The sequence below is a fragment of the Papaver somniferum genome, chromosome 8 (genome assembly GCF_003573695.1).
Source record: "Papaver somniferum cultivar HN1 chromosome 8, ASM357369v1, whole genome shotgun sequence".
Classification (NCBI taxonomy): Eukaryota; Viridiplantae; Streptophyta; class Magnoliopsida; order Ranunculales; family Papaveraceae; genus Papaver; species Papaver somniferum.
In genome coordinates, this window is record NC_039365.1 from 28223845 (window position 1) to 28250341 (window position 26497).

General features: G+C 35.9%; 1 protein-coding gene across 2 annotated transcripts; it reads right to left on the minus strand.

Annotated features, from left to right (window-relative positions):
* Positions 1–3770: 3770 nt before the first annotated feature.
* On the minus strand, positions 3771–11418 carry LOC113303290 (ankyrin-1-like). 2 transcript variants are annotated; one of them, XM_026552314.1, is made up of 13 exons: positions 11343–11418; positions 11175–11243; positions 11003–11068; positions 10740–10913; positions 10015–10155; positions 8606–8745; positions 8221–8307; positions 7337–7462; positions 7000–7158; positions 6008–6109; positions 4863–5033; positions 4698–4777; positions 3771–4079 (listed from the first exon to the last, which is right to left on the minus strand). In XM_026552314.1, the coding sequence occupies exons 1-13, from the start codon at positions 11356–11358 to the stop codon at positions 4034–4036; spliced, it is 1377 nt and encodes a 458-aa protein (XP_026408099.1). In that variant the 5' UTR covers positions 11359–11418; the 3' UTR covers positions 3771–4033. The 2 variants fall into 2 exon arrangements, with proteins under 2 accessions (XP_026408099.1, XP_026408098.1); XM_026552313.1 differs by having other exon boundaries at positions 7337–7458; positions 8211–8307.
* Positions 11419–26497: the final 15079 nt, after the last annotated feature.

The window sequence follows — 26497 nt, forward strand, 5'->3', positions numbered from 1 at the left end:
AATTACTTGAAGCTGATGGTATGTGTAAGATTACCATTATCGTATTCTAAGGATGTTTCAATGATTGAAATGAGAGTTTAACATTCCTGGAATCATAATAATACCGATTATACTTTTTTAGAGTCTTGTATAAAATATCAAAAGTAAACTGTATTGTGATGATTCAGGTCCGGAACTCTTGTTTGCGTACCTAGTATGCGAACAGATTTACCTGAGAAGGTACGAAACTCTTGTTTGCGTACTTAGTATGAGAACGGGTTTACCTGAGTTGGGTATGGAACAATTGTTCGCGAACCGGGTTTGCTAACGGCTTGACTAGGCCAAGGTCCGGAGATGCTGTTCGGGTACCTATGTTTGCGAACACACTGGTTAAGTTATAAAATTGGTTATGTATGATTCTCATAGTCATGAACTAAACATTTATGATTTAAGGAATGCAAATAAACTTTGCAAACCGTGGATTAGTGTTCATGAATTGATTCTTGTATAAGTACTTTGTACAATTACGAATCAATCCGATTTTAATTCAATTAGTTTATATATATTTCTACGAGATAGTGAACAATTTAAAAACTCTATTTGAAACTCAATTCGATGCATTTGATTATCTTTCATGATTGATCGATCATCATATTTGATCTAGAAGTGTTAGATGAATATGGTTAAGACAAAAGTGTTCATATGGTTAACTTCGCTTAACTGTTATTGAGCCAACCCAGTATACTCTTTTAGGTACGGTTACCTATATATAAATATAAGTATATTTCATTTGTGTGTAACAATCTAAAACCGTCTAATAGTGGAAATCGATTGCTTAATTTCTAAGCAGACTTAGCTTGAATCATAAATCAGGAGTTCATCTAACGGTGAATATTGAATGCTTTGTTACTAAGCTATCTTAGCTTTGATTGTAAGCAACCCAGAATTGAAAGTCTATATAAGGGAGACCTCTAGCAACTGAAAAACCTAATGTCGGCACTTTCTTGTGTCCTAGTTGCAAACTAGAGTCGTTTATCCTTTAACCTAGGTTTTTCCAACACCATTATAGGTTGACGACTTGAAGACTTCATTTGGGATTCGTGAAGCCAGATCCAATTATTTTCTCTGTAGTTGTGTATTCTGATCTTACTTGTTCTATCATATTGAGTTTTATCTTTTCTAAGATTTACTTGAGATTTATCTTCGATAGGTAACATATAAAAATTAATCACAAAAGTTCTTCGTCTCAGACTCTTGTGATTCTGCAATAACTTATTTTGTTAATCAGTCAGGTTATTGTGAGGTGACTGATATTTCTAGGCTGCTCTTCGGGAGTATAAGACCGGATTATCAGTTGGTTCAGGTTCACCTTGATCTTTGTATCAAAAGACGGAACAAAAAACATAAAAAAATAGACATATCTGTGGGAGACAGATTTGTTCATAAGTCTAGACTTTGGGTCGTATCAACTCTTAGTTGTGGTTGAGATCAAACAAGGGAATCAAGTGCGCAGAATCCGACGTGGTTCTAGAGGCGTAAGGAACACAAATGTACCTTCATCGGTGCGAGACTTAGTTAAGGATCAACTACATTCCAGTATGAAGTTATTATGTGGTAGGATAATGTCTGTAGCGGCTTAATACAATGTGGTGTTCAAAGTTGGACCAGGTCCAGGGGTTTTTCTGCATTTTCGCGGCTTCCTTGTTAACAAAATTTCTGGTGTCTGTGTTATTTCTTTTCCGCATTATATTTGTTTATATAATTGAACTATCACAGGTTGTGCGTGGTTCAATTAGTTGATAAATCCGACCTTGATTGTTGGATAGAACTTGATTGACACTTGGGCATTGGTCTTTGGTACCGTCCAAGTATTTCTCATATCAATCAGGCTCATAGATTTCTATCTGTTTGATTTGCTGATTGTATTGAGAAAGAAAGATAAATCTCTTTGATAAATTTCTTGATTGAGTCTCACTTTTAAGTTGGTGCTCTCGGAATTATATTGGAGTTTAGTCCATACAGATTGCCTAACGAATTATTGAGTGTGACTGTTATACCCGCGCTTTTTTACTATAGAAGTAGTTGGAGTTGTTAGCAATTCAGTTCTGGGTGGTGGTTTGATTGCCAAAGTTGAGAATGATCTTATTGAGAAGGAGGATTTCTCAGTTGTGCTTCCTCCCTATAACCCTTCTCGTGTTGATACTCACAACAGATTCCATGGTCTTGAAGATGTGGAAGAGGTTGCTACATCTCAATTTGATGAGGTAAGTAGCTCGAAGCTGTCCTCTTCGGAAACAGTTCTTAAATCATTTAGAAAAGTATTCTCTAAATCCAGAGCTACCGTTCTTTTCCCAATCGTCTCTCTAAACTCAAAAAAGAAATGGGCAAGCTCCTCATCTTCAGATCCTTCATTCCCCTTGGCTTGAAACATGTAATGGATTTCAAGGGCTTGAAGATCAACAAGAGGTCGCTTCAGCCCCTTCGGTTTTGGAGGCCATAGAGATAAGCATCACCAATCCATCTCTGTCTGAGACAAATCTTGGAGTCGAGGCCTTTTCCCTAATGGTATGTTAAGTACAAAAAAGAACAAAATGTTCTGCTAAATCTGCTATTCATCCTGACAAAATTTCAGCAGTTAAACTCATGGATTTTGATTCTATAATGGGTTTAAGTTTCCCCTCCTCTAAAGAAAATGGCAAATATATGTTTAATGATGTGGTGAAAAATCATAAGGGCTTAAACATAGAGGAGGCCAATGAAAGTCTTACATAATTGTAGCTTGCATTCTTAACCTGGCAGACAACTTTTAGTTTGGTGTTTTGTTTCTTAGGTTCATCTAAGATGTCTTCTATTTTGTTGTATTTCTTAATGTTTCTTGGTTCCACTTGGCGTTTCCTTTAGCTTCTTCATTCTGTTTCAACTTTTGTTAAGACTTTGTTGCTCTCTTTAAGATATATATAACTTTTGTTAGGGCTTTTTTCTAATAACTTTGTTGATCTCTTTAAAATATCAGCAATTCTAAACGAACCGCTGAAAAGACTATGAAAAAACCCGTCTTTTCACGGGTTTTTGTTCTAATTTGTGGGTCCCAATGAACCCTGCCCCCGGGAGTTGAGCAGGGAGGCATGCATTGTGTCTAGCGGTTTTTTTGTGTCGTTTTTTCCACGTCCATACAGACTTTTTGTTAAGATCCTGGAACACCAAAATCAGCTTGTACCGCCAAAATGGTTACTTCGGTGAGGCAATGCTTAGAGGTAAGCAAACTGCTCGGAGGAGAGCCTTTGTACTGGCTGAGTAATAATAATGCTCCCCTAGATTCTACTCATTCTTATGTCATTAAAACCGATCTTGAATTGCGATCACATTCCATGAGTACCACATTGAAAGTGGATCGACTTCTCATATTTTGATGGTATGGGATAATCAGTATTCCCTCCGTCCAAGATTTATTTGTAGTTTGCACAAATTTTAAGGCAAGGAGGAAATTAAAACTTAGAAATGATTTATACCACGGTTTTTCGTAAATTTTATACTGTTAGAAAGCATTTTAAAACACCTACATAACGAGTATAAACATACCTATCAAATTATACATATTTCCTCTTAATTAGTGAAATAGCTCAATTATTGGACAAAGTCTAAAACCAAATAGCTCAATTAATTTTGGACGGAGGGAGTATTTTCCAACAAAATCACATGTTCATGCTAAGGAGGATCAAAAACTTCAGTTAAGAAATCCATATCAATCATCTAAAACCCGAAACAAAGGAAGAGGTAAGCAAGGATAATGTCTAGCCTGTAATGGCAACTGAAACTTATTTACCGACCTACTAGTGGCATAAGAAGTTAATAGAGTTCCCTTTAATCTTCATCAACAAAAAATTCCAAGCATAGTAGAAAAGTACTAATTATTTAAAGTAAAAAACCCTATGGCTTGCCGCAAATAGTTACAATGTTAGCAAAACCGCTTCCAGTACTACCTACACAAAAATTGGTCACATAAACGTCTTCTAGTCGAGGTTATCAGTTTACTACCATTGCCATCTTCTTCTTCCTATGGACGTAGGATGATCGACTTCAATCTGGCTTCATTAGCAGACCTGTAAGCACGGATAGGAGGTAAATACAAAGCATGCCAGAACAGAAAAAAATTATGATAGAGTTTCTTGTTACTAGACGAGACAGATTCTTCAGATTTAATAACAGAATGGCTTCGGATTTAGAAGAGAAATCAAAATACACCAAAATATGAGAAGGTTTAATAAATAAAATAAGTTTTCACACTGTACTAGTTATTCTGCTCCAGACAAAATACAAACAGATTTGGCAAAATAGAAATGATACTTCTCCCACCGTCAGAGTTTATGGATCATAAAGGTTGTGAAACAATATGCAACGTTGACGACTGACATTCCACATGGTCATGAACACACCCCCCCATCACACGATTCAAAGGAGTTTGACCAGTAAACCCTCTGGCCATGTAAGTTGGTGGGTACAGATTTGAGCTTTTAAAAAATGTGCCTTAAAATCTAGACAAAGTTCTTTAGAATAAGGAACAGGACGTTTCTAATAGGCAAAATTAGAGACTGACATCTAGAAAAATAAGGGACACCTTTAGACAAACAAAATGGTTGCCAAATTTGAAAGGGAATCCAAGCACTTAAAAAATGACATGATTAATAATAATTTTTTAATAAAGGTCGATAAAACTGAACCTGAATGCATCTATAAGCTCTTTGTTTGTAGGATCCAGCGTCAAACCCTTCAAAAAGACATCTGCTGCTTCGCGGTACCTCTGTGATAAAAAATTCAACAAATAAATTAAAATGTGCTTTGTCTGGGGAAAACCGAAAAGGCTACGCAGAGGCGAAGACACGGACTTTCAGAATGTTGAGTGCTACGCCTGCCCTGTAGTATGCCTTCGGCCAATCAGGCCTTAAAGATATGCATTCAGTTGCATCCCTTAACGCTTCATCTCCATCTTGCATACATGCATAACACGCACTCCTATTGGATAGTAGAGTTGCATCTGTTGGAGCAACTTTCAACGCCTGTATTTCCATCACCAAAATTTAATTGCGAAAGCAGTCACAACTCACAACTCACAAGAGGAAACCATAAAAATAGGACTATAAGAATGAAAAGGTAGAAAGTAGTTCAGAGTTCAGACAGTGAGAAACTAGGACTTCTAAAACAAAGTCTGACACATGTAAAAATTGGCTGGCTGAAAACATTTCACGGGGTCTGTTGTTGATCTTTTATTATTTTTCCCTCCATAACCAGACTTAGAGTTGATGAATATCAATGAACATTATTGTAATACAGTATTTCATACCACTTAATAAGTCCTCTAAATTATAGATAATATGAATGAACATTATAGTAATAAGTCTAAACAAACTTCATAATGCAATTGATAAGCTACTAATATGATTGATAATACCACGACATAAATCAGTTCCTAACTTCCAATAGATCCATGCACTACCAGAAGCCCAACAACCCCTAGTAACTACTAGTCCACTTTTAAAGATCATAGTTATGGTAGCTTTCATCTTTAAGTCTACTCTGGAAGCATACACTCAGTCTACTATATAATGGAAATGTGATGTACACCTTAGTTACTCGTGATTAAGTGAAGGTTAAAGCAATTTGCTTGCCCCGCCTGAAAAATTGTGCATCTTATTGTCTATTACGATGGAACTACAAATACTCATGGTAGAGTTGGAAGAAAAAGGAAGCACCAAATAACCGTGTTGAACTTAACATGCATATTATACCAAACAAGCTGATAACAAACCCTACATTCATTTACCACTGTACATCTGTACTCATTAATTGTGTGCATCAGAAATATGGATGTAAAGCTTGAAGACATAAATATTCGGCATCAGCAACAACACTAATAGGCTATACAAATTAACTCATGAAACTAAGTTGACTCTTACATATCACCACTAAAATGTTATTCAATTACCATTATCTCACTGAGGGGTCATTTGATTTCAAAGGTAATGATAAATACCTCTGAGTACCACTCTGCTGCCAAAAAGTACTGTTTTTTGTGAAATGCTTCTGCCCCGTTCCTTTTTCCATGAAAAAACGTCTCAAAAGCTTCAGGTTTCTTCTGTTCGAAAGTTCGAAATTTTCATATTGTTAAAGACTTCAGAAACAAACTGGAAGTACAAGGCATTTAAAATGTAAAACGGCAGTAATGGCAACAAAGAATAGGAGATGTGGAATGATGGTTATTGCACTGGTTCATCATAACATGACACATATTATCCTTTGATGTACATATTTTACTTCATTATGCCTCCGTCCCTTCACTTCCTTTAGCGTTCTTCTATTCATTTTGAATTACAGGGTTTTTCTAAAAGATTTAAGCCAAGAAGTGCAGATGAGCTTTAAAGCCTTTAGTTCTTCCCTTGTCCTTGTAACCTCTGCAACCATAACTGCTTAAGTTTGTAAAAGATACAATGGTCTATTATTCTTGATAAAACTAGGGCCTCTAATTATGTAAGTGGTTATCCCATAGCGTACAGTTTTAAGGGTTGTATAATGTTGTAAATGTACTTCTACTTCCGAACATAAGAAGTGCAGATGAGCTTTAAAGCCTTTAGTTCTTCCCTTGTCCTTGTAACCTCTGCAACCTTAACTGCTTAAGTTTGTAAAAGATACAATGGTCTATTATTCTTGATAAAACTAGGGCCTCTAATTATGTAAGTGGCTATCCCATAGCGTACACTTTTAAGGGTTGTATAATGTTGTAAATGTACTTCTACTTCCGAACATAAGGGCCTGCTAGGTAATAGTTGTCAGGCAACTGCAGCATTTGATATTGATATTGATGCAAATGACATATGGAGGAAAAAGGCGAGGTCGTGAAGGATTACTGTAAGTGGAAACAGACAGAAGTATGTCCTCTCATTTTCCTCGATAAATAAGGCATTCCAACTCAAGTTATCACATAATTACAATTAGAAGTCAACCCATCACTTGTGTAAGATTCCGTACCTTCTTCTTCTTTTTGGTGGCCTCAGAATGCACGTGCTCCATAAGTCCAGCAATTGTCCAATTTGGATATGTTGGAATGCGAGAAGTCACAGGAAATAGAATCTCAACAATTTCATTATTACCCTCTTTCGCAGCATTTTCTACCGCAGTCATCCCTTTCTGTGTTTAAAAAATACAAAAAAAGTTTGATTCCATTAGCTGGATCATAAAATAAGCCGACATCCAGTCAACCCAGCTCTCTCAAATGGTATTGTCAATTCTCTTGATTATATGGAAATAAAAGATGATTTGAACTGGAGATAAATTAATTAAGCGGCTAAGTATTAGGTATCCATACAATATCTGTAACATTTGGATCAGCACCAGCCTCTCGTAAGCGCACAACTAATTGTGTTAGCCCATAATCTACTGCCAATATCAGAGGGGCAAATCCACATGATTTGGCATTTGGATCAGCACCTGCCTAGATACATGCGAAAAAAGAAAGGTAAGATTTTAGTTATCAAGATATGCGGGAAAATTACATAAAAGTTTAGGAAGACAAAGCACTACATCTTCAAGAAGATTCTGAGATAAGATTTACACTAGCATGTGGCCCAGAGTATTATGTTTCGAGAGATCTGCACAGGTCCATAATTATCTTTCACATTATTATGCTTTAATTTATTTTTGTTCAGGATTTCAATTTATAATGAACCAGAAACATTAATTTTAAGCATATCCAAGTTATGTGCACTTATGACCAGCAAGCTAAACAGTATCTTCTTCTAACATCATAATTTCAATAAGGTGATGTATCCATGCCATCCATATTAACCATGGTATGGGTACTTAGGATACCCGTCCCTGGGATTGTGTGCAGCACCACTTTGTCTGACGGTCCTCATATGTTGAGTTAACAATCACCTTTGGACCAAGAAAACGAGCTATACACCGACAGAAGAAAATGGCACAAACTAAGAAAAAGAAGTTCGGAACCAAACTCAAATATAACTTTAAAAATTTCCTACTAGTGGTTTTACTCAGAAATGGTCAAACAGATAAATAACACGATGAGTCTTTTCATACAAGCAGGAACTGTAATCAATGTGAGTACGGAGTAGATAAATATATATTGTTACTACCTGCAATACATTTCTTAGATAGAAACCTCTGAAATAGTCAACTTGTTAATAAAAGATCCATGATTTGCAGTGAATTTATATTGAGACCTTTTTGTACCCGTAGTAAAAGATCCATGATTTGCAGTGAATTGTTAATAATAGTCGAATTTACCGGTGTAACCACACCAAGCAACTCCACTTTAGGCTGCATACATGAAGGAGCATAGATTTAGTGAATAGCCCAACCAAGTTGGAAAACCAATTGTAGATAAAAATCATCTGTACACTACACGATACTCCAACTGTTTTCAAGTAGATAATCTAGTCATCATATACACAAGCAAGTTAAGGAGTTGCATAGATTTGCTGAACCTAATATCTCCTTTTTTTTATATAAAAGATAACTGAAAGATTGTAACAATGCCCTGTTTTTATTTTTCTTTGTTGCTCTAACTACTTGAAAAAGAATAACTGTTTATTTAGTGGTGGAGAAGTCTACTCACATCTGCATGGTGATCCAACAAAACTCTAACAGCATCAACCCGGCCAAGAAGAGCAGCATATGATAGGGCTGTGCCAGACCTAGTCGCAACATTAACGCGAATACCTTTTGAAAGTAACAGTGTCTGTATCTTTCTATCACCTGCAGATAAAGCGGCATATGATATCCACGCCAATTTGTATGTCCAAAATCCAAATGCAAAAAAGAAAAATATATATTACAGATGAAATAGGCTACATCTTTATGCTATTTTTGGGATAAGAAGTAGCAACATGAAGTCTACATTGCTCTAGTTAGACCGAGCACCAAGGTGACACATTTTGATATATCTGAAGGTTCACTGTAGGAGATTCCCGACAGATTCACATTCATGTATACTGTATACATCTAACTCTTCTAAAGTAAATATGCATGTACCAAGTGTTTGCCACTATGTGGCCAGAGGTAAGCCATAAGCCTCAATCTTCCAATGCTCCAGAAAACCCCAAACAACATAAAAAATTTCTAAAAAATGAACTCATGGAGGATTAAAAGTTTTTGAGAAGGTTCATCTAAGCCTTAACCAAGCATGCTTGTCTAATGCAGAATAGAGTCTCACAGCAAGAGAATTTTTGCAAGGAAAGCTAAAGCCCAATGATCTGGATAAAATAACACATATCTATCAGAAAAATAAGAAATTAAAAAAAAAAAACTCTTATCAAATTGGAATATATCCACATAACAGTATTAAGAACAATCTTTTTTTTATACGCAGTACCTTCTAAAGGAAATGCTCAGTCCTTGTAGGATGTAGCACGGTCCTAACATAAAGTTTTCCTTAAAAGGACAAAGATAAGAATGGGATTTTTTCCTACCAGATAAAAATCAGTCTGATACTTTACTTGTATGCCGATCATTAACGAGTCGAAAGGGATTATCTACAAGAATGATTTCCTTGGGAATAACAGTAAGTTAGACAGTTCAAGTATTCCATGTTCTTAAAGATACAACTGATGAAACTCATAAAAGCATAGCATCAGTTAAGGCGAAGATGCAAGAAAGGATGCCTTAGTCGATGGTTTTGCTGGATACATATAGATTGGTAATATTAGACTGTTGTATAAAATAAGGATAACAACAAGTAGTAATAAACTAAATTTTACTGGGATATGGGTAGCGGGAAAAGTTTAAGCTAGGAATGGGCTTTCCTTGCCCGCTAATCAGATCTTTGCACGTCGTTACGTCTATGAGTAGACATTTAATGCAATTGTGTCTAGATAAGGAAACTACCATCGATATACCAAGTCAAATTGCTATTAAGTGGAAAATATTAACAAGTTCACGCACAAGGACATACATACATAAACAGAGAACAGGCAGTTTTAGAAAAATGTACAACTTATGTTCTTAGGTTAAAGATATGGGAGGTACCTCCCAAGACAGCATAATGCAAAGGAGTATTAGCTCTACTATTTGGATCTTCTGACCCATCAGGATTGGCGCCCTCCTCGAGAAGAAACTCGACGGTGTTAAGTTGTCCTCTAACAGCTCCATAACATAAGGGAGTTGCACCTGAAAAACAAAAACAACAATAAGATTAATTTTTATTTCAGTTGAAGAGGTTTCCCTTCATGTTTCACGTGGATCGTTAGGAAAAATAGCAAACGTGATTGTTCAAACAATTAATCCAAGTTCTATTCAGTCCCCCCTAAACCATGTCTATTCAGGCACAATATGGAAAGTATTCTAGTCCCATCACATCCTTCGGAAGAAGGCTGCCGCGAATCAAGAAGCGAACAATAGGTCATGAAGAAATCATCAACCCCAAAAAGGACAAACTTAACAAGCAACAATTTATTTATAGGGGACTTGAAATCTTTCATGAAGTGCTTGAATTTGTATAGTTAAAGCAAACAACTTCCAGAAGATCCACCACATCTTGTTGACAACCGTTATCATACTTAATAGAATTACCCTAACAATTTTTCCTAATCAATAACGAACAACAACTAAATCCATGGACAACAGCTCATAGTGAAATCTGCTCTCCTGGAGTTTAATCTCCACCGAAACAAAAATCAAAGTTACATTGAAACCAAATCAGAAAAGAAATATATCAAAAGTACAAACCAAATCATTAGAAAGAAAGATATTACCATGATTATCTTTCACATCAGCATAAAGATTCAACTCTTCAAGCAAGTATCTACAAACATTCACTCTTCCTCCAGTAGAAGCAAAAGCAAGAGATCCTCTTCCATCTCCATCCACAAGACGTTGGACCGTTATTGATAACCCTTCACCTCTCTTATCGTAACATGAAGCTACCTCTGAAAATCACCCAAAAAAAACAACATACAAATATATTCAGAAAAAATAAAAAATAAATCATAGATAATCAGACTACATTAGAGCTTACTCTTGAAACGATCAAGGTCCCCTGTGTAAGCAGAATTGAGAAGATCAAAATACGCTGACATAGCGCCTGCAAAAAGAGTCGAACTAATTCAAAATCAAAATCGCAAAAAAAAAAAAAAAAAAAAAAAAAAAAAAAAAAAAAAAAGGGAATTTTGAAGTAGAGGAATACATACATGGAGAGTACAGCATATTGAGCTCATCTCTATCCGTCCTGAGATCGAGGTGTTCTAGTTTTTTTGGAGCTGCAAAATCAGAAAACGCAAATGTAAAAACCAGAACAAGAAGATTCAAAATCAGAACTAAAGAAACTAGCTAGGGTTTTACAGAGAAAGAAAACGAACTTTGATTGCTCTCCATTTTAGGGTTTCAGGAGTAGAGATGGTTGTGTGAGTGGAAAGAGTAGAGAGAGATTGAAATTATAATGTGTTTTATTTTTTTATTTCTTTTTCATTTTCTGAGATACCGAAGACGCGCCAAGAAATGTCAGTGTACGAAACGGTTGGATACCAGTAGAATAGACACGTCATCCAGAAAGTAAGAGTAAAAGGTGTTCTTATTTGTGGACCCACAAATAACCTGAGGTAGTTAAAATTCACAACATCATTGGGAATACGGCTCTAAATCGTTAGATACAGGCGTAACAGGGGTGAAGCGTTGCTATTTGTTGACCCACATTCCAAAAAGCATGGATTTTTATTTTTATTTTTTAGGCGTAACAGCTACAGCGTTGGGCTCCGGAACCCTGTACCCAAGTCTCTTCCTGTACCCTTCAATAAGAAATTAACACGTGTATTTTGACAACTAAGAAATTAACGTCATCGATTCCCGTAACCGGTTAAATAATTTAATAAAGTAAATACTCAAAAGGATAATCGGGTACCTAGCTCAGCTGGTCATCCATGTTTTTCAAAGTTTCATGCATTCCAAGAGGTCCCTGGTTCGAACCCCAAATGGTGTAATATTGCAGAAATTAATATGGAAGGTAGAATTAGTTTGCCCCCTTTGTGACACAATCTCAACCACATCCACTTCGGCTTCCTTGGCTAGCTTACCCATAAAACTCGCTGGTAGGCTAACACAGCAACCTGTTGAATTATCGTAGTAGTATATTTTTGGAGCTTAGCTTGTTAGGTTTCCAACTAGTTAATGGAATACTCTTTATCCAATAATTTAAAAAAAATCAAAATAAATAGTAAAAGGAAACGTACCTTCAACTTCCATCTTTCCTTCTCTGGTTCCATCTTTCCTTCTCTGGTTAAGAGGAGCTTGATACTCTGATGAAATAGCTTAACCTATAGATAATTCAATTCTACCATCCTTTAAATACTGTAGAATATAACTCCAAAAGTTGTAACAAATCTTGTAGAACTTCCTCCAAGAAAATCTTTAAGAACGTTGATTGATAATTGGTTTAAAAAATTACAGAGGAAACTCATTGATTTTAGAACAGTAGCAAATCGAAACCGAAAATGTTTTTGGGCAACTATGATGATTTAAAATATATTCTTCAAAATATGATTAATAGTGTCCCAATTTTAGAGAATTTATTTGTAGAACTAATTATCAACCTTACGGCTGTTGCACAAATGAAGAAGTTTATTTAACGGATGTTATACTCAAAATATATCTCAATCACAAAAGATTGTTAGATTCAAGTTCTCTTTTGTTCATTAACTGCTACTTGTTTATCTTTTCTTGTTAAAAAAATCCACCATCTTTCAAAATAAAATATATGATGCGGATTCAAGATAATCTTATGTGGATCCTTCCTTTCTTCTTTATGTTCTTGGTTAGGGTTTCACATAACAATGTTCTCATGGAGAAGTTCAATTGTTAGCAGTGTTAACTATGATCACTAACCGCGTTAACCAAGTGAAAAGTATATGCCACGTGGAGTGATTTGGTTGGAAGGACACCGGGAGACAGTGAACTTGGGTACAGGCAAGGTAGTCAATATCGGTCGTATAGGCCGATATTACAGGTTTTTATCGGATATCGGAAAATACCTATACGATATCAAAAATATTGGCGATACAAATACGAAATGATATTATCGGTTGTACAGGCCGGTACATACTGATATATCGGTTTTACTTGTACACCGATAATATCGGTTTCGTGAATAAATTTTTCATCAACATGCATCTAGTCTCTACAGACAAGTACAATGTCAATTGGAGAAGGTAAAAAGCCCTAATATATTTATAATATGAAATCAATGACTATATGCTAAGATATCAGATGGAAACCATATTTCGATTGCAAGTCAGAGGAATATAAAAGATAAATATGAAGGATAATAAAAAAGTTTTACCGACATAATGGGACAACAATCACAACGTTGGCTAATAAACCACCTTGTATTTTGGAAATTTGAGATATGTGTATGATTCTTATTATTTTTTACTATGGTTTTATAATTATTTGAAATTCTATATTAAATGATGTATCGCCTGTAAAAACAGATATTATCACCTGTATAGGTGTATAAGACCCGACCGATACGATACCGATACGCGATATTAACTACCCTGGGTACAGGGGAACCGGAGCCAAAACGTTGGTATTTGTTGACCCACATTTCAGAAAACCATGGATTTTTTTATTGGTAAAGAATTTGATGTTGACAAGTTTCGAACTTAGGTCACATGTATCATCACATAGTGACTTTATCGTTGTATTACAGTGACATTAGCGATTTGTTTTCTCACTCAAGTGGTATTGTTACATGACTGGTTAATACATGAATGTAAGCTTAATTAGTAAGCCTTGGTCTAATTATATGGAGCATTTTTCACCTATGATATGCTGCTACAAGAAAAACCGGAATAACTAAACCATACTGCATTTTAAATACTCGTCGTTGCTTATTCATATTTGATCCAAAATCTAACCCGAGACCTTGATCTTGAGCTAAGTAACAATATCTCTTACTTTTTTTCTTCTATTAAGTGTTTTCCCTTGGGATTTGATAAGCATGTCATTCATCCGCGGGTGTTGCTCTCAAGAATAACTCTTCCTAACTAATGGACTGATCATTATTGAAAAAGCGGGGTTCTAACAACCACACCCAATATTTCGCATAGCAATCTGTATGGACTAACTCCAATATACTTTCAAGAGAATCAACTAGACAGTCAGACCCAATCTTAAGAAAAGTATATTAAAGAGTTATATCTCAATTTCTCAATTCAATCTGCAATCAAACAAATAGGAATTTGCGAGCCCGATTGAATATGAGAAATAACTTAGACGGTATAAAAAACCAATATCAGTGTCAATCAATTTAATCAACAACCAAAGGTTGGATTCACAATTGATTGAACTTACGCGCAACCTGTAATATTTTAATTATATAAACAAATACAATGTGGAAAAGAAATAACACAAACACCAAAAGTTTTGTTAACGAGGAAACCGCAAATGCATAAAACCCCCGGGACTTAGTCCAGATTTGAACACCACATTGTATTAAGCTGCTACATACACTAGCCTACTCCAAGTTAACTTCGGACTGGAATGTAGTTGATCCCTAACCAATCTCACACTGATCAAGGTACAGTTGCACTCCTTACGTCTCTGAACCCCATTAGGATTCTACCCACTTGATTCCCTTAGATGATCTCACCCACAACTAAGAGTTGCTACGACCCAAAGTCAAAGACTTGATTAACCAATCTGTCTCATACAAAAAAGTCTATTGAATGGATAAATCTGTCTCCCACAGATAAACCTATGAGTTTTTGTTCCGTCTTTTGATAAATCAAGGTGAACGGGAACCAATCGACACTAGACCATTTTAAGGGATTCGTAACCAAGTTTTGCAACGTCACTAGCGCGGTTGCGAAATTTTAGTTGCTAATTGCAACTGTTTTTTTTTCGCAACAAAGGACTGACGTTGCCAATATTGCAACCTCGCAAGCAAGGTTGTGAACCGCAACTGCTATGGGTTCAAGCGTGTGAACCACGTGCGTGGTCGGAAACACTAAGACTTATAAACACGCCCCAATCAAACTTCAGTCAAGACTTCTTCTTTTTTTCCACTCTTAATCCCAATCTAGGGTATATACTGCCCTTAATCGATTGCCATATTCATTTTTCTCCACCAAAGCACAAAAACTCAGTCTCTCCTCTCTCTCCATCTCCATCTTCATCTCCATATCCATCTCTATCTCGATCTGCTCAGTTGAACTCTGTATTTCATTCTCAATCTCTAAACTCTATCATCGTGCAAAACTCTATCATCAGGTATAATTTTTGACATATTTTTTTAGGGTTTATGGATTTTGACGTCTAGGGTTTCAGTTGTGATTTTTAGGATTCAGAGACTTTGATTTCCAGGATTTAGATATTTTGAGTTAAGTTTATCGAATCCTAGGGTTTCATTTAAGTTTTTCGGTTTTAGGGTATGATTTTTGATTTCAATTTTTCAATTTCACTTGTGAATCTGATTCTTTCGATTTCATTTTTTCTATTTATTTTTTTCTTTCCATTTTATGGTTTGTTGTTTATCTGAATCTAATACCCTTTTTTTTCCATGTTAGGGTTTGTCAAGATTGAAGAACAGAAGTTCAGTTCATTAGAGTTTGAAGAAGAACTGTTCAGAGTTGGTTTAAGAAGAACTAAGAAGGTATATCCAACTATGAAATTATTTTGATTATTTTGGTTCCTTTTATATTTTCTTTCCATTTTATGGTTTGTTGTTTATCTGAATCTAATGCCCTCCTTTTTTTTCCATGTTAGGGTTTGTCAAGATTGAAGAGCTGAAGTTCAGTTCATTAGAGTTTGAAGGAGAACTGGTTTAGGAAAACTAAGAAGGTATATCCAACTATGAAATTGTTTTGATTATTTTGGTTACTTTTATATTGTTTAGTTGAAGTTTGATGATAATAGCATCTCGGTGAGCATGATAAAAATGGTTATAGTGGTGTACTTAAAGACATTTATATAATTTCTTAACTTAGAAATTTGTATAAGTTGTATGGTCTGAACTTAAGAATTTTTATAAGTTTGTATAATATCTGAACTTGGAGACTTTTATAAGTTTGTATGGACTGAACTTTATAATTTTTGTAAGTCTGATTTTATTTTGATATAATCTCAGTGAGAATGATAAAAATGGTCCTAGTGGTGAATTTCAAAAGCTACTTGTAGCTCATTCTCTCTTTGTTGAGAGGATGTTTCTGTCGTTAACCTAAGGGCTTCGGCAACTCTATCGCTAGGTTTCAGTTGAAGCTACATGTTAGAATTATATCCCCTTCAATTATAACATGTAGCTTTAATTGCATAGAAAGTATATGTTTTTATTGTTTGGATAGCCAATTAGCTTTATTGTTTGGTTGTATTCATTTGTTGTTAGAAATGTACACACGGGTTATAATTGAAGTAGATATATCAATTTCATGGAATGGATTTAGTATAGTTTTAAATGATACTATCTTTTTCATTAATCTGATTTTGTGTGAAGATCAAATTCATAGGTACATGTTAGAACTGTAGTAGATATCATATCAAAAAATGTTGCTGATTTTGTATTGATGTAGTGTACGTATACTGTCTGAACTTTAACATAGATATTGTTTATAGGATATGTCATCTATGGTTGATAAGGGATGGATGAAATGTCCTTGTAAGTCTGCTCAGTACATAGAAGTTGTTAGGTCATTTATAGAGTTTGTTAATAGAAATGGTGGAAGAAATACCTTATTCTCATGCCCTTGTAGTAGATGTAAGAATGGTAAAGGATTGGGGCCACTTAGTGAAATTTCATTGGATTTGCTGAAATATGGTATTCTTTATACATACACGACATGGCGTTTTCATGGGGAAAAGTTAGAAGTAGAAGCACAGTCACATGTGGATAACACTAGTAATGGCGATGTAGCTGAGAATGTAGGAGATGTACGTAGTTGTTGATCCTTCTATAGGTGAGGGTGAAAATTTAGGAGATGTTGTTGAGGATGATGGTGCTGCCATAGTAGATGAAAATATTAGAATAGATAGTGGTGCTGGAACTAGGAAAAGGAAGAAAAAGGAACCAGTCCTGAAAGTTAACAAGTTTGTTTCAACCTTTCAAGATGTTGGAGTTGGAGGATACGTGCTTCATCCAATGAAGTGCATCAGAAATGACTAGTCTGGTCGGAGGTCAACTTAATTTTTTGGAGATATCTCATCCATCGTATATAATGCTCGCTAATCACTTTATTAACAACACATGGCTTTATCTTTTTTTGCTTATATATGTTCACACTTTTGTACATGTGCTTAGCATGCTAACATGTAGATTCTTATGCAGTTGTGCATAAGGAAGACTCTCAGGCAGTTGTGCTTTATCTTTTTTTGATTTTTTTGAACACTTTTGTACTTGTGCTTATCATGCTAGCATATAAATTCTTATGCAGTTGTGCATAAGAAAGACTCTCAGGCAGATTCTTATGCAGTTATGCATAAGGAAGACTCTCAGACAGTTGTGGTTAAAAACTTTGAATTGTAGTCTATGTGAACTGGCAGTATCAATATAATCAATTCACTACACCATTTTTACGGAATAGCAATTAAAATTTGCAACAGCTCTAACGCAGTTGCGAATTCGCAACTGATTTTGCAACTGCTCTGAAATACGCAACTGCTTTAAGCAGTTGCGAAATTTGTAACTGCTCCTCAGTTGTTGCGAATTGCAACTGTTGAAAATACCTGGCGTGCCAAACACTTGTGTGCAGAGTAACACCAACATCATTCTAAGCTGTCAGTTTAAGTGCTGGGAACAGATTTTTTAACTTGGGTTAAACCCATTTTTTCACTTTCACCTCACCCTACTTTTCACCGAGCGGGAATACTCCCTCGCTTTTCACCTGTACGACTCGCTCTCAGCCGCAAAATTTCTCTACTAACTCCATTGAAACTCTCTCTTCCTCCATTATTTCCAGATCTGAAACTTCTCTGAAGAAAAACTCCTCTCCCTACCATTAACATAAGATCTGCAAATGTGAGTTATTTAATTCAGAACCAACACGGTACTTTGTTTATTGATTTTATAGCTAGGTCAGTTTCATCTTTGCAGTTCTTATTAACTAATGGTTCCATCTTTGCAGTTGGAAGTATATCTGCGAGATTTGGGTGTTTCGATTTAGGTATAATTTCCTCTTTCTGATTCTCTTATGGTTTCAATTTCATAAATTTTAGGTTTAATTTAGGGTTTTAATTTTGTCAAATCTGCTTGTTGCCACTTCAATTTTTATGTCTATTTTTTTGAAATCTGGTTGTGTATTAGATTTAGTTTACTGTGAGATATGGGTGTTTGCTGATTTGATGATCTAGGGTTGATTTTATCTAGGGTTTTACTTTTCCAATTTCCTTTTTAGGGTTATTTATGTGAAATCTGGATGTGTATTAGATGCATTTTATTGTGAGATGTGGGTGTTTGCTAGTTTTATTTAAGTTCATAGTATGATAGGTTTGAAGTTAAATTTCATTTCATAGTATCATGAAGTATGCTAGGCAAAAAAGTTGAAGCTTTTACTAATTTGTTCGAAGTTAAATTTCATTTCATAGTATCCTGCAGTATGCTAGGCAAAAAAATTGAAGATTTTTCTTATTTGTTTGAAGTTAACTTTCAGTTCATAATATCCTGCAATATGCTAGGCAAAAAAATTAAAACTTTAACTAATTTGTTTTAAGTAACTTTCAGTTCATAGTATGATATGTTTTTGTTGTACCTATGTCAGAGAAGTTAAATATCTAATATCATCAGAGGGGGAAAGAATTGGTTTTCTGTTATTTTTGTTTTGGGTTTACATTATCATGTTTAATTTGGTTCAGGGGGAAAGGGGGTTGGTATAGCAATGTAGAATTAAGACTAAGAGGGGGATATTTGTAACTCGGTTATTGTGGGTGTTTTTACGAAGTTCATGTTTGAATTAGTATCTCATAATCCATGACTCTATAATGGTCCTGCTGGCTACTGCACACTCAACAGTATGGTTCTGAGCCACATTGTATTCTTATTTATATGGATGTTTATACTCTTGCGTACTATTTTATGCAATTCATTATCTGTTCTATTTCACATGGTATAATATAACATAATATGATATGTTTGAGTCGTACCTACCTGACATAGATATCTTTTTTTAGGATCAGCAGTGTAGGGTAATGGAATGTGATAAGGGATGGATGAGTTGTAGCGGTAAATCTTCTCAATACATACAAGGTGTAGGGTTATTCATAGAGTTTTTGCATAAATATGGTGGCGATAGTTCGTTATTCTCATGCCCTTGTAGACGTTGCAAGAATAGTAAAGGATTAGAGCTGCTTAGTGAAATTTCATTTCATTTACTAAGACATGGTATTGATTTGACATATACGATGTGGCGTTTTCATGGGGAAAGCTCAGTAGCAGCTGAGAGGGTTGGAGGTATAGCTTCCAATGTAGGAGAAGATGTAGCTGCGACTTAGGAGAAGATGTAGCTGACAATGTAGGAGTAGATGTAGCTGAAAATGTAGGAGGATATTTTTCTGCTAATTTAGGAGGAGATGTAGCTGAAAATGTAGGAGGCGATGTAGCATCTGATCATATAGTCCAACCTGATGTAGAAGGTGTAGATGAGAATGGTGGATTACATGATACTGTTCATTGTCCTGCTGAAACTAGCCGTAGTAGGAAGCGTAAATCTTCATATGACCGTGCTAGGGCACCATTGTACAATTCATGTCCATCAGGAAAGACAACACTGAATGCTGCTATAAAATTGAATGACATTAAGACCCAGTATGGGTTTTCAGACAACGGTGTCACTGTACTTTTAGAAATGATGAAGGAGTTGCTTACCGAAGAAAATACACTCCCAGCTAAGTACCCTGAACTAAAAAAGATGATCCAAGAATTAGGAATGGATTATATAACTTACGATGCATGCATAAATGACTGCATTTTGTATTGGAAGGATAGAAGTGAAATGGTTAAGTGTCATGTTTGTAATGAACCTAGGTATAAGAAAGTTTTCAATGAGGAGAGAAAACTTACTAAAGTTTCTCAAAAGACTTTAAGACACTTTCCATTAATTCCTAGGTTGTAGCGGTTGTACAGCGTGTCATGGATAGCAGAGCTAATGCTTTGGCACTTTAGAGCTCAGTCACATATCAATGTTATGCGGCATCCTGTGGACTCCTCAGCTTGGCGATGTGCTGATAGATTTTCGCCAGAGTTTGCTAAGGAGTCGCGTAATGTGACCCTTGGGATATCAACAGATGGTTTCAACCCAAATGGGTGTTTCGGTACTAAGCACAGCTGTTGTAAGTCAGCTTATTTTCCATTTGTATCATTTCTGAAATTTTACATATACTATTTATCGTGATTTATAAATCCAAAATTTTATACTCGGCACCGCAGGCTGAGATTCAGAAGAAGAAAAAACTGATCAAAGATTTGCAAGATGCGGGTACTCCGCCAGCAAACACAGATGCATTGATTGAAGCATTTGGAAAGGATTCTAGGGGATGGGTTCGTGCTGTTGGACCCATTTCTCGTACGCAAGTTGATAGTTCTGCTCCTGTGCGTGCTAAAGTGTATGATCTAAAGTCTAAAGATGCAGTTCTGAAGCATAAAGTGGATGAACTAGGTGGTAAGATAGAGCTTCTGACCGGCGGCTTGGGAAAATTATGTCACGCTGTGAAGGATATCCAATCTGCAATGCCAGCATCATATGTTTCCTCGACTAGTTCACATGCTCAGGCGTGTTCATCTGGTCATGGAATTGGTTCACCTGGTCACTTAGATTTATCTCCTGAAGCCTCTCCTGTTAACTTAAGTTCACCTGGTAAACGCATATCTCCAGCTCGATGAGCAACAGGTGATATGCAACAATGTTCCTTGCTTAACATGGATGGTGAAGTCTGTGCTATTGGTAAACTCTGTACTGGTGAATTTGGACTTATGTGTCACGGCTTGCCTGTACCACCTAATCTTGCAAAGGTTTCGCTTGATCGCATTCTCCTGCCAGTTGAGCGCACTGTAAAAGCTAACAGATTAGCAGCGACCTTTCAAGATGTTGGAATTGGAGGATACATGGTTCATCCAAAGATGTGCATCAAGTATGATTAGAAGGGTGAATCAACTTTTTTGGAGATATGCCATATGCTTCATGGATATCTCAGCCATCGTATATCGCACATACAAGCAACTGACATTTATGGCTTTTATGTTTTTTGACTATGTTCACACTTTTGTACTTAGGCTGAACATAGCGGTTATGTAACTATCATGCAGTGGTGCATAAAACTCTTTTGCAGTTATGCTTAGAAAGACTTTATGCAGTTGTGCATAAGTATCTAACTTCACCAGAAACAACTTTAATATATATATAAGTCTATTTTACTTTGATTCCCTTGTTTCTATTAAACTTCTGTACGTATGTGTGTGGTTTTTTTCTCTTTTATGTGATTAGGTAGGTGACTTCAACTAAGGCCATTAGAGGGGAATATCAATCCCTGGTACATACTTTTCTTTATGCTTATGCTTTCATGTTTACATGGTTGAATATTAACCTTCAGTATACTTTTTTGCGAGGTAATGATCATTATTGCTGGGTGACAAGTGAATTGCGTGAGGATTTAGATCAACTTATGCCCCAGTGTGCATTATTCAGTTAATGTACACTGGAAACCCTAGCTAGAGCAGCAACAACCGTTGGGAAGAGAAGAAGAAGAAGAATAAATCATCCATGGGTAGAAGTAAGTTCTCCCCCAATCCATAGCTAATGCCTTTCCATTTATACTTCTATTTACCAAATTGAGAATTCCTCTTGTATGTAAAACTGGCTAAATTGGAAAACCATGCAAGCCAGTGCATTTAAGCAATTATCTCTCATTCACCGATTTGTTTTCTTTCTCATTTTATTTGTCTGTTTATGATATGACATGAGCTATGTGCTACCAAATTTAAGCAAATTATCTTTGTTACTCACTATTGACATACAATATGAGTTACTCGAGCAAGGTTTGAGTATTTTTTTCTTATACTTGTTGCATTGGTTAAATTGGAAAAAGGTTTGAGTATTTTTTCTTATACTTGTTGCATTGGTTAAATATTGCAGGACCTGCTAGGTATTTTAGGCAGATTAAGAACAAGCCTTACCCAAAGTCAAGGTACTGTCGTGGTTTACCTGACCCAAAGATTAGGATTTATGATGTTGGCATGAAAAAGTAAGGAGTTGATGAGTTCCTTTTCTGTGTCTATTTGGTGAGTTCCCTTTCTGTGTCCATTAGAGTTTATGATGTTGGAAACAAGTACATGACCAAGTTTGCTGGGAAGGATGCTTTCCATTTGAGAGTCATGGTATATCCTTAATATGTCTTGCATATCATCAATCTCTTGTTCAGTAATATCATCTCTTTATATACAGGTGATACGTTACAAGCTTCCTAACACTTATAAGATCTTTCTCGCAGGTCTGGTAGAACAGGACATGCTGGAAAGATGGTGAAATTCATACCCCTTGCTGACAGGTATGTGTTATACTGAAATTCTATTCATACACAGTACTGAAATTCTATTCATACACAGTACTGGAAACATAAAATTAGAACCTTCATACCAGTTATAACACATCAGGAGAAATCGAAAACAAAAATGCTACGACCTCTGTGATATGATTCTAAAGTAGTAGTTAGTGTATGCCTTAGAGGTTCTAATTTTACTCTATGCTAGCTTATATCATCTCTGAATTTTGAACTCATATGTGAACTCATAACTGAATTGAGAAATGGAAGACTTTGTTGTTCAGTGTGGCACTCAATGTCTCTTTCATTGGTATTCTGCCGAGATTTGCCATGAATTTGGAAACTGAACTTCATTGGGTATATTGATTGTATGTTATTTGCCTGAATAAATTGTTCAAGTGGAAGATTTTGTTGTTTAGTGCGCATTCAATGTGTCACTCAGTAGCCTGGATTTGTCCTGAATTCGGCCTGAAAACGTTACAGGGAACTCTTGGCTGAGTCAAGGACAAGTTGACTTGACTTTTTTTTCATGCTTCAAAAATTTAGCAACGACCGGAAACTGTTGCTAAATTTAGAACCAGAATAATAAATCCCGGTCCGGCTAAGTTTAGCCGTTCTAAGTTTTTTTGGTTATAAATTTCGAAACTGCTATGGAGCAGTTGCGAATTTTTAATTTCGCAACTGCTTCAGGATGTTGCGACAATAATATAGCAACAACAGTCGGCTGTTGCTAAACCTTTTCGCAACAGCCAAAACCGTTGCAAAGCCGGGAAAAAAACACTTTGGTGAATCGAAAACCGTTGCGAATTTTTTTTCGCAACAACTCTATAGTTGTTGCAAAAAATATGCAACGCCATGTTTCGTAACGGCTTGCTGCTTTTGCAAGTCCCTTTTGCAACTGCACGCAGCTGTTGCTATTCCGGAAAAATGGTGTAGTGGTTTTTCTTTATGGATGTGTGTGGTTTGGGTTCTGTTGTATTTTGTTGCGCAGGTGACTGAGTGCAGGTCAATTGAAGCGGTAGTAGCCACCCGGGGGAATATCAATCCCTGGTAAGTACACTTCCTTTGCTTAATTATGCTTATCATATTGATTTCAAACTTATTGATGTTAATCTTTATTATGTAATCACTTTTGATGTACTATGTTGTTCGTGATGTTGCTACGGACTATGTTGTTGGTGACCTTACTCCGGTAAGTCTTTGTTATGATCTTCGTTACATTATCATTTGCATTTTATTCACTAAGCCATTGAGTCTGGTGGGTCTTCATAACGGCTGTCTTAACTTATATGGTCTTTTTGGTTCTATTTGTGCAGTTCACACTTTTTTCAGACCTGGAACCATCTCCCAAAACTCTTAAAGGTAAGCTCTTGACTAAAAATGTGCATTGACTTTGTAATGAGCATTGATTGTTAATTGGTAAAGATAGTTCCAGGGCATTGACTGTGTTACATTTTTAACTTTTTGCCCAATATTGTGAATGTGTGAATTACTTTGATAGCAAATTACTTGGATTTTTTCAGTGGATTGTGAACTCTCTACGGTTGAGCATACTCATTCATGGAAGCTTCGCTATGGTTATGATCGTGTGAATGATGATAAAGATGTTTCCAACATCGAGGCCAAGATGACTGATGGTATGTCATATATCTTAAATTATTTAGTAGTTCACCAGTTCTTAGTTTCGTTTTTAGTATCAAGACTCAAGATTTTGGTGAATTTTTTGTATTAAATAGAACAAGAACAGTTTTAGGGGATAGTTTTGTGTATTATGCTTAAAAGATGCTAGTGCATACGTAAACAGATATCAAAGATGTTAGTGCAGACCTAAACAGATATCACAGAATCCAACACAATTTAGCTAGGATTTGGCTGAATTCAGCTGGATTGCAAGATGATCCCAAAATTCTGGTGCAGATTCAATGTGTTTACAGAACACCAATTATATGCGCAAGCTTTTGATGTATCATTGTTTTAACTTAGGTCATTGGAAGTAGGATTAGAGACAATGGAAACTTGTACAGTTACCCGTATTCATCATTTCCACAGATTTTGTCTGCTTGTACTTATACATCATATTATTTCTTTATTAGTTTTTGACTCAATCTTTATAAGCATGCTGGTTATCTGATTAGAAGAATTTGTGATGCTTTGTTCGCAGGTTGATTGAATGATGTTGTATGTTATGAGATCATAAATATCCCTTGGCGGCTGCAAGATTTGTAAGTTTATGTAGTATCTCCTTATAGTGATTTAAGTTAGAAGAACTTAGGAATTCCGTAACTTTCCATGAACTGAACTTAGGAACCAAGTATGTTTCTAATGTGTACACTAGTTTGTTGTGATACTTGGAATACATTTGTATCAGATACTCATACTTTTTGTTAACATCAATTGAAGAATCCATTTTTCATAATAAGATACAGTTTTGTATGTTGAATGAATGAATGGCATGGTTTGTATATCTGTGGAAATGATGAATATGGGGAACTGGGTAACTGCAGGGAGGAATTTTGGGGTGAAATGTATTTTGACCAGGTCAATGAAGACTTGACCCTTTTTTTTATGTTGCAAAATATTAGCAACGTCTCTAATCTGTTGCTAAATTAGAACCAGAATCAATAAATTAGAACCAGAACCAATAACATTTAGTTCCGGGTAGGGGTATTCCTGGAATTAGAAATAGCTTAGCAACGGCAGACCTCGGTTGCGAATAAACAATGTCGCAACGACACTGGACGTTGCGAATCTCCGTTGCTGACCGATAGTCGCAACGGAGCTTATGCCGTTGCGAAAAAATGCAACACCGTGTTTTGCAACAACGACCTGCCGTTGCGGCCCCTGTCAACAACGGTCAGAGGCCGTTGCTAATCCCTAAAAATGGTGTAATGTGATATACCCGACTTATATTCCCGAAGAATAGCTTAGAAATATCAATCACCTCATAATAATCTTAATCGTATGGTAGCGAAACAAGATATTGTGGAATCACAAATGATCAGACGAAGATGTTTGTGACTACTTTTTATCTTGCCTATCGGAGATTAAATCTCGAGCAAATTTTAGAGAAGATTGTTGTAATATTTCGATTGCGGTAAATAAGGATTCGTTGCTCGGACTTGAAAAGATTTTTAAAACAAAAATATATACAAAATTTGTCACAGGATCAAGAGATACTAGGACTCAGGATTCCACCAATTCTTATACTCATGCGAGTCAACTATTAATTCTAGACAATTATAGCTTATAATGATAACAAATATCGACTCTTTTCTTTGCGAAAAATAGATTTTGTAAAGTATTAGATGTAAATCATAAGCATGATGCATAAAGAATCTCATGGATTAAGCATACATCATCAGACAAAATCACAAATAATCAATAAAAATCATAATTCCATTCATAATAGTGCAAATAGTCATAAAAGAATTAAATAAAAATTACTCATGCATAAAGAATGGTTTCTTCCATCATCCCAGTATTGGGGTTTAGCTATTCATATTAATCATACACTCAAAATATTAATTCAAAGATCAAAGTGTGATCAAAAGAGTCAAAAGTTATAAAACAGTGGTTATGTGACCCACAAAATACGTCCAGAAAGAAACGATACCAGGGAACTGCAGTAAAATAACGACACTCCGTTGCTGCTGTTGACGCTGCGGAAAATAAGACTGCTCTGTGCAGTCTGTTCTTCGTGTTCTTCAAGGTCCTCTAATGGCAGCAGCAGCAGCAGGTGGGAATTGATGTTAATCCTTCTTCTTCGCTCCTCTGCCTCCCAAACCTTCCCCAAACTCTTGATAAACTTTCTATGACGTAAACCCACTCTTATATAGTCCTCAAATCCCCCAAAAATCTCTACTAACAGCGACCATTCTTTTTATTCTTCTCCGCATGCAGTTGAGAGAAAATCTCTCCTGTGACTCTCTACGCGTGCTGTTAGCTATGAAATAGCAACCAAACTATTCTTAGGACTTTAACATGACCAAGTGTGTGTATT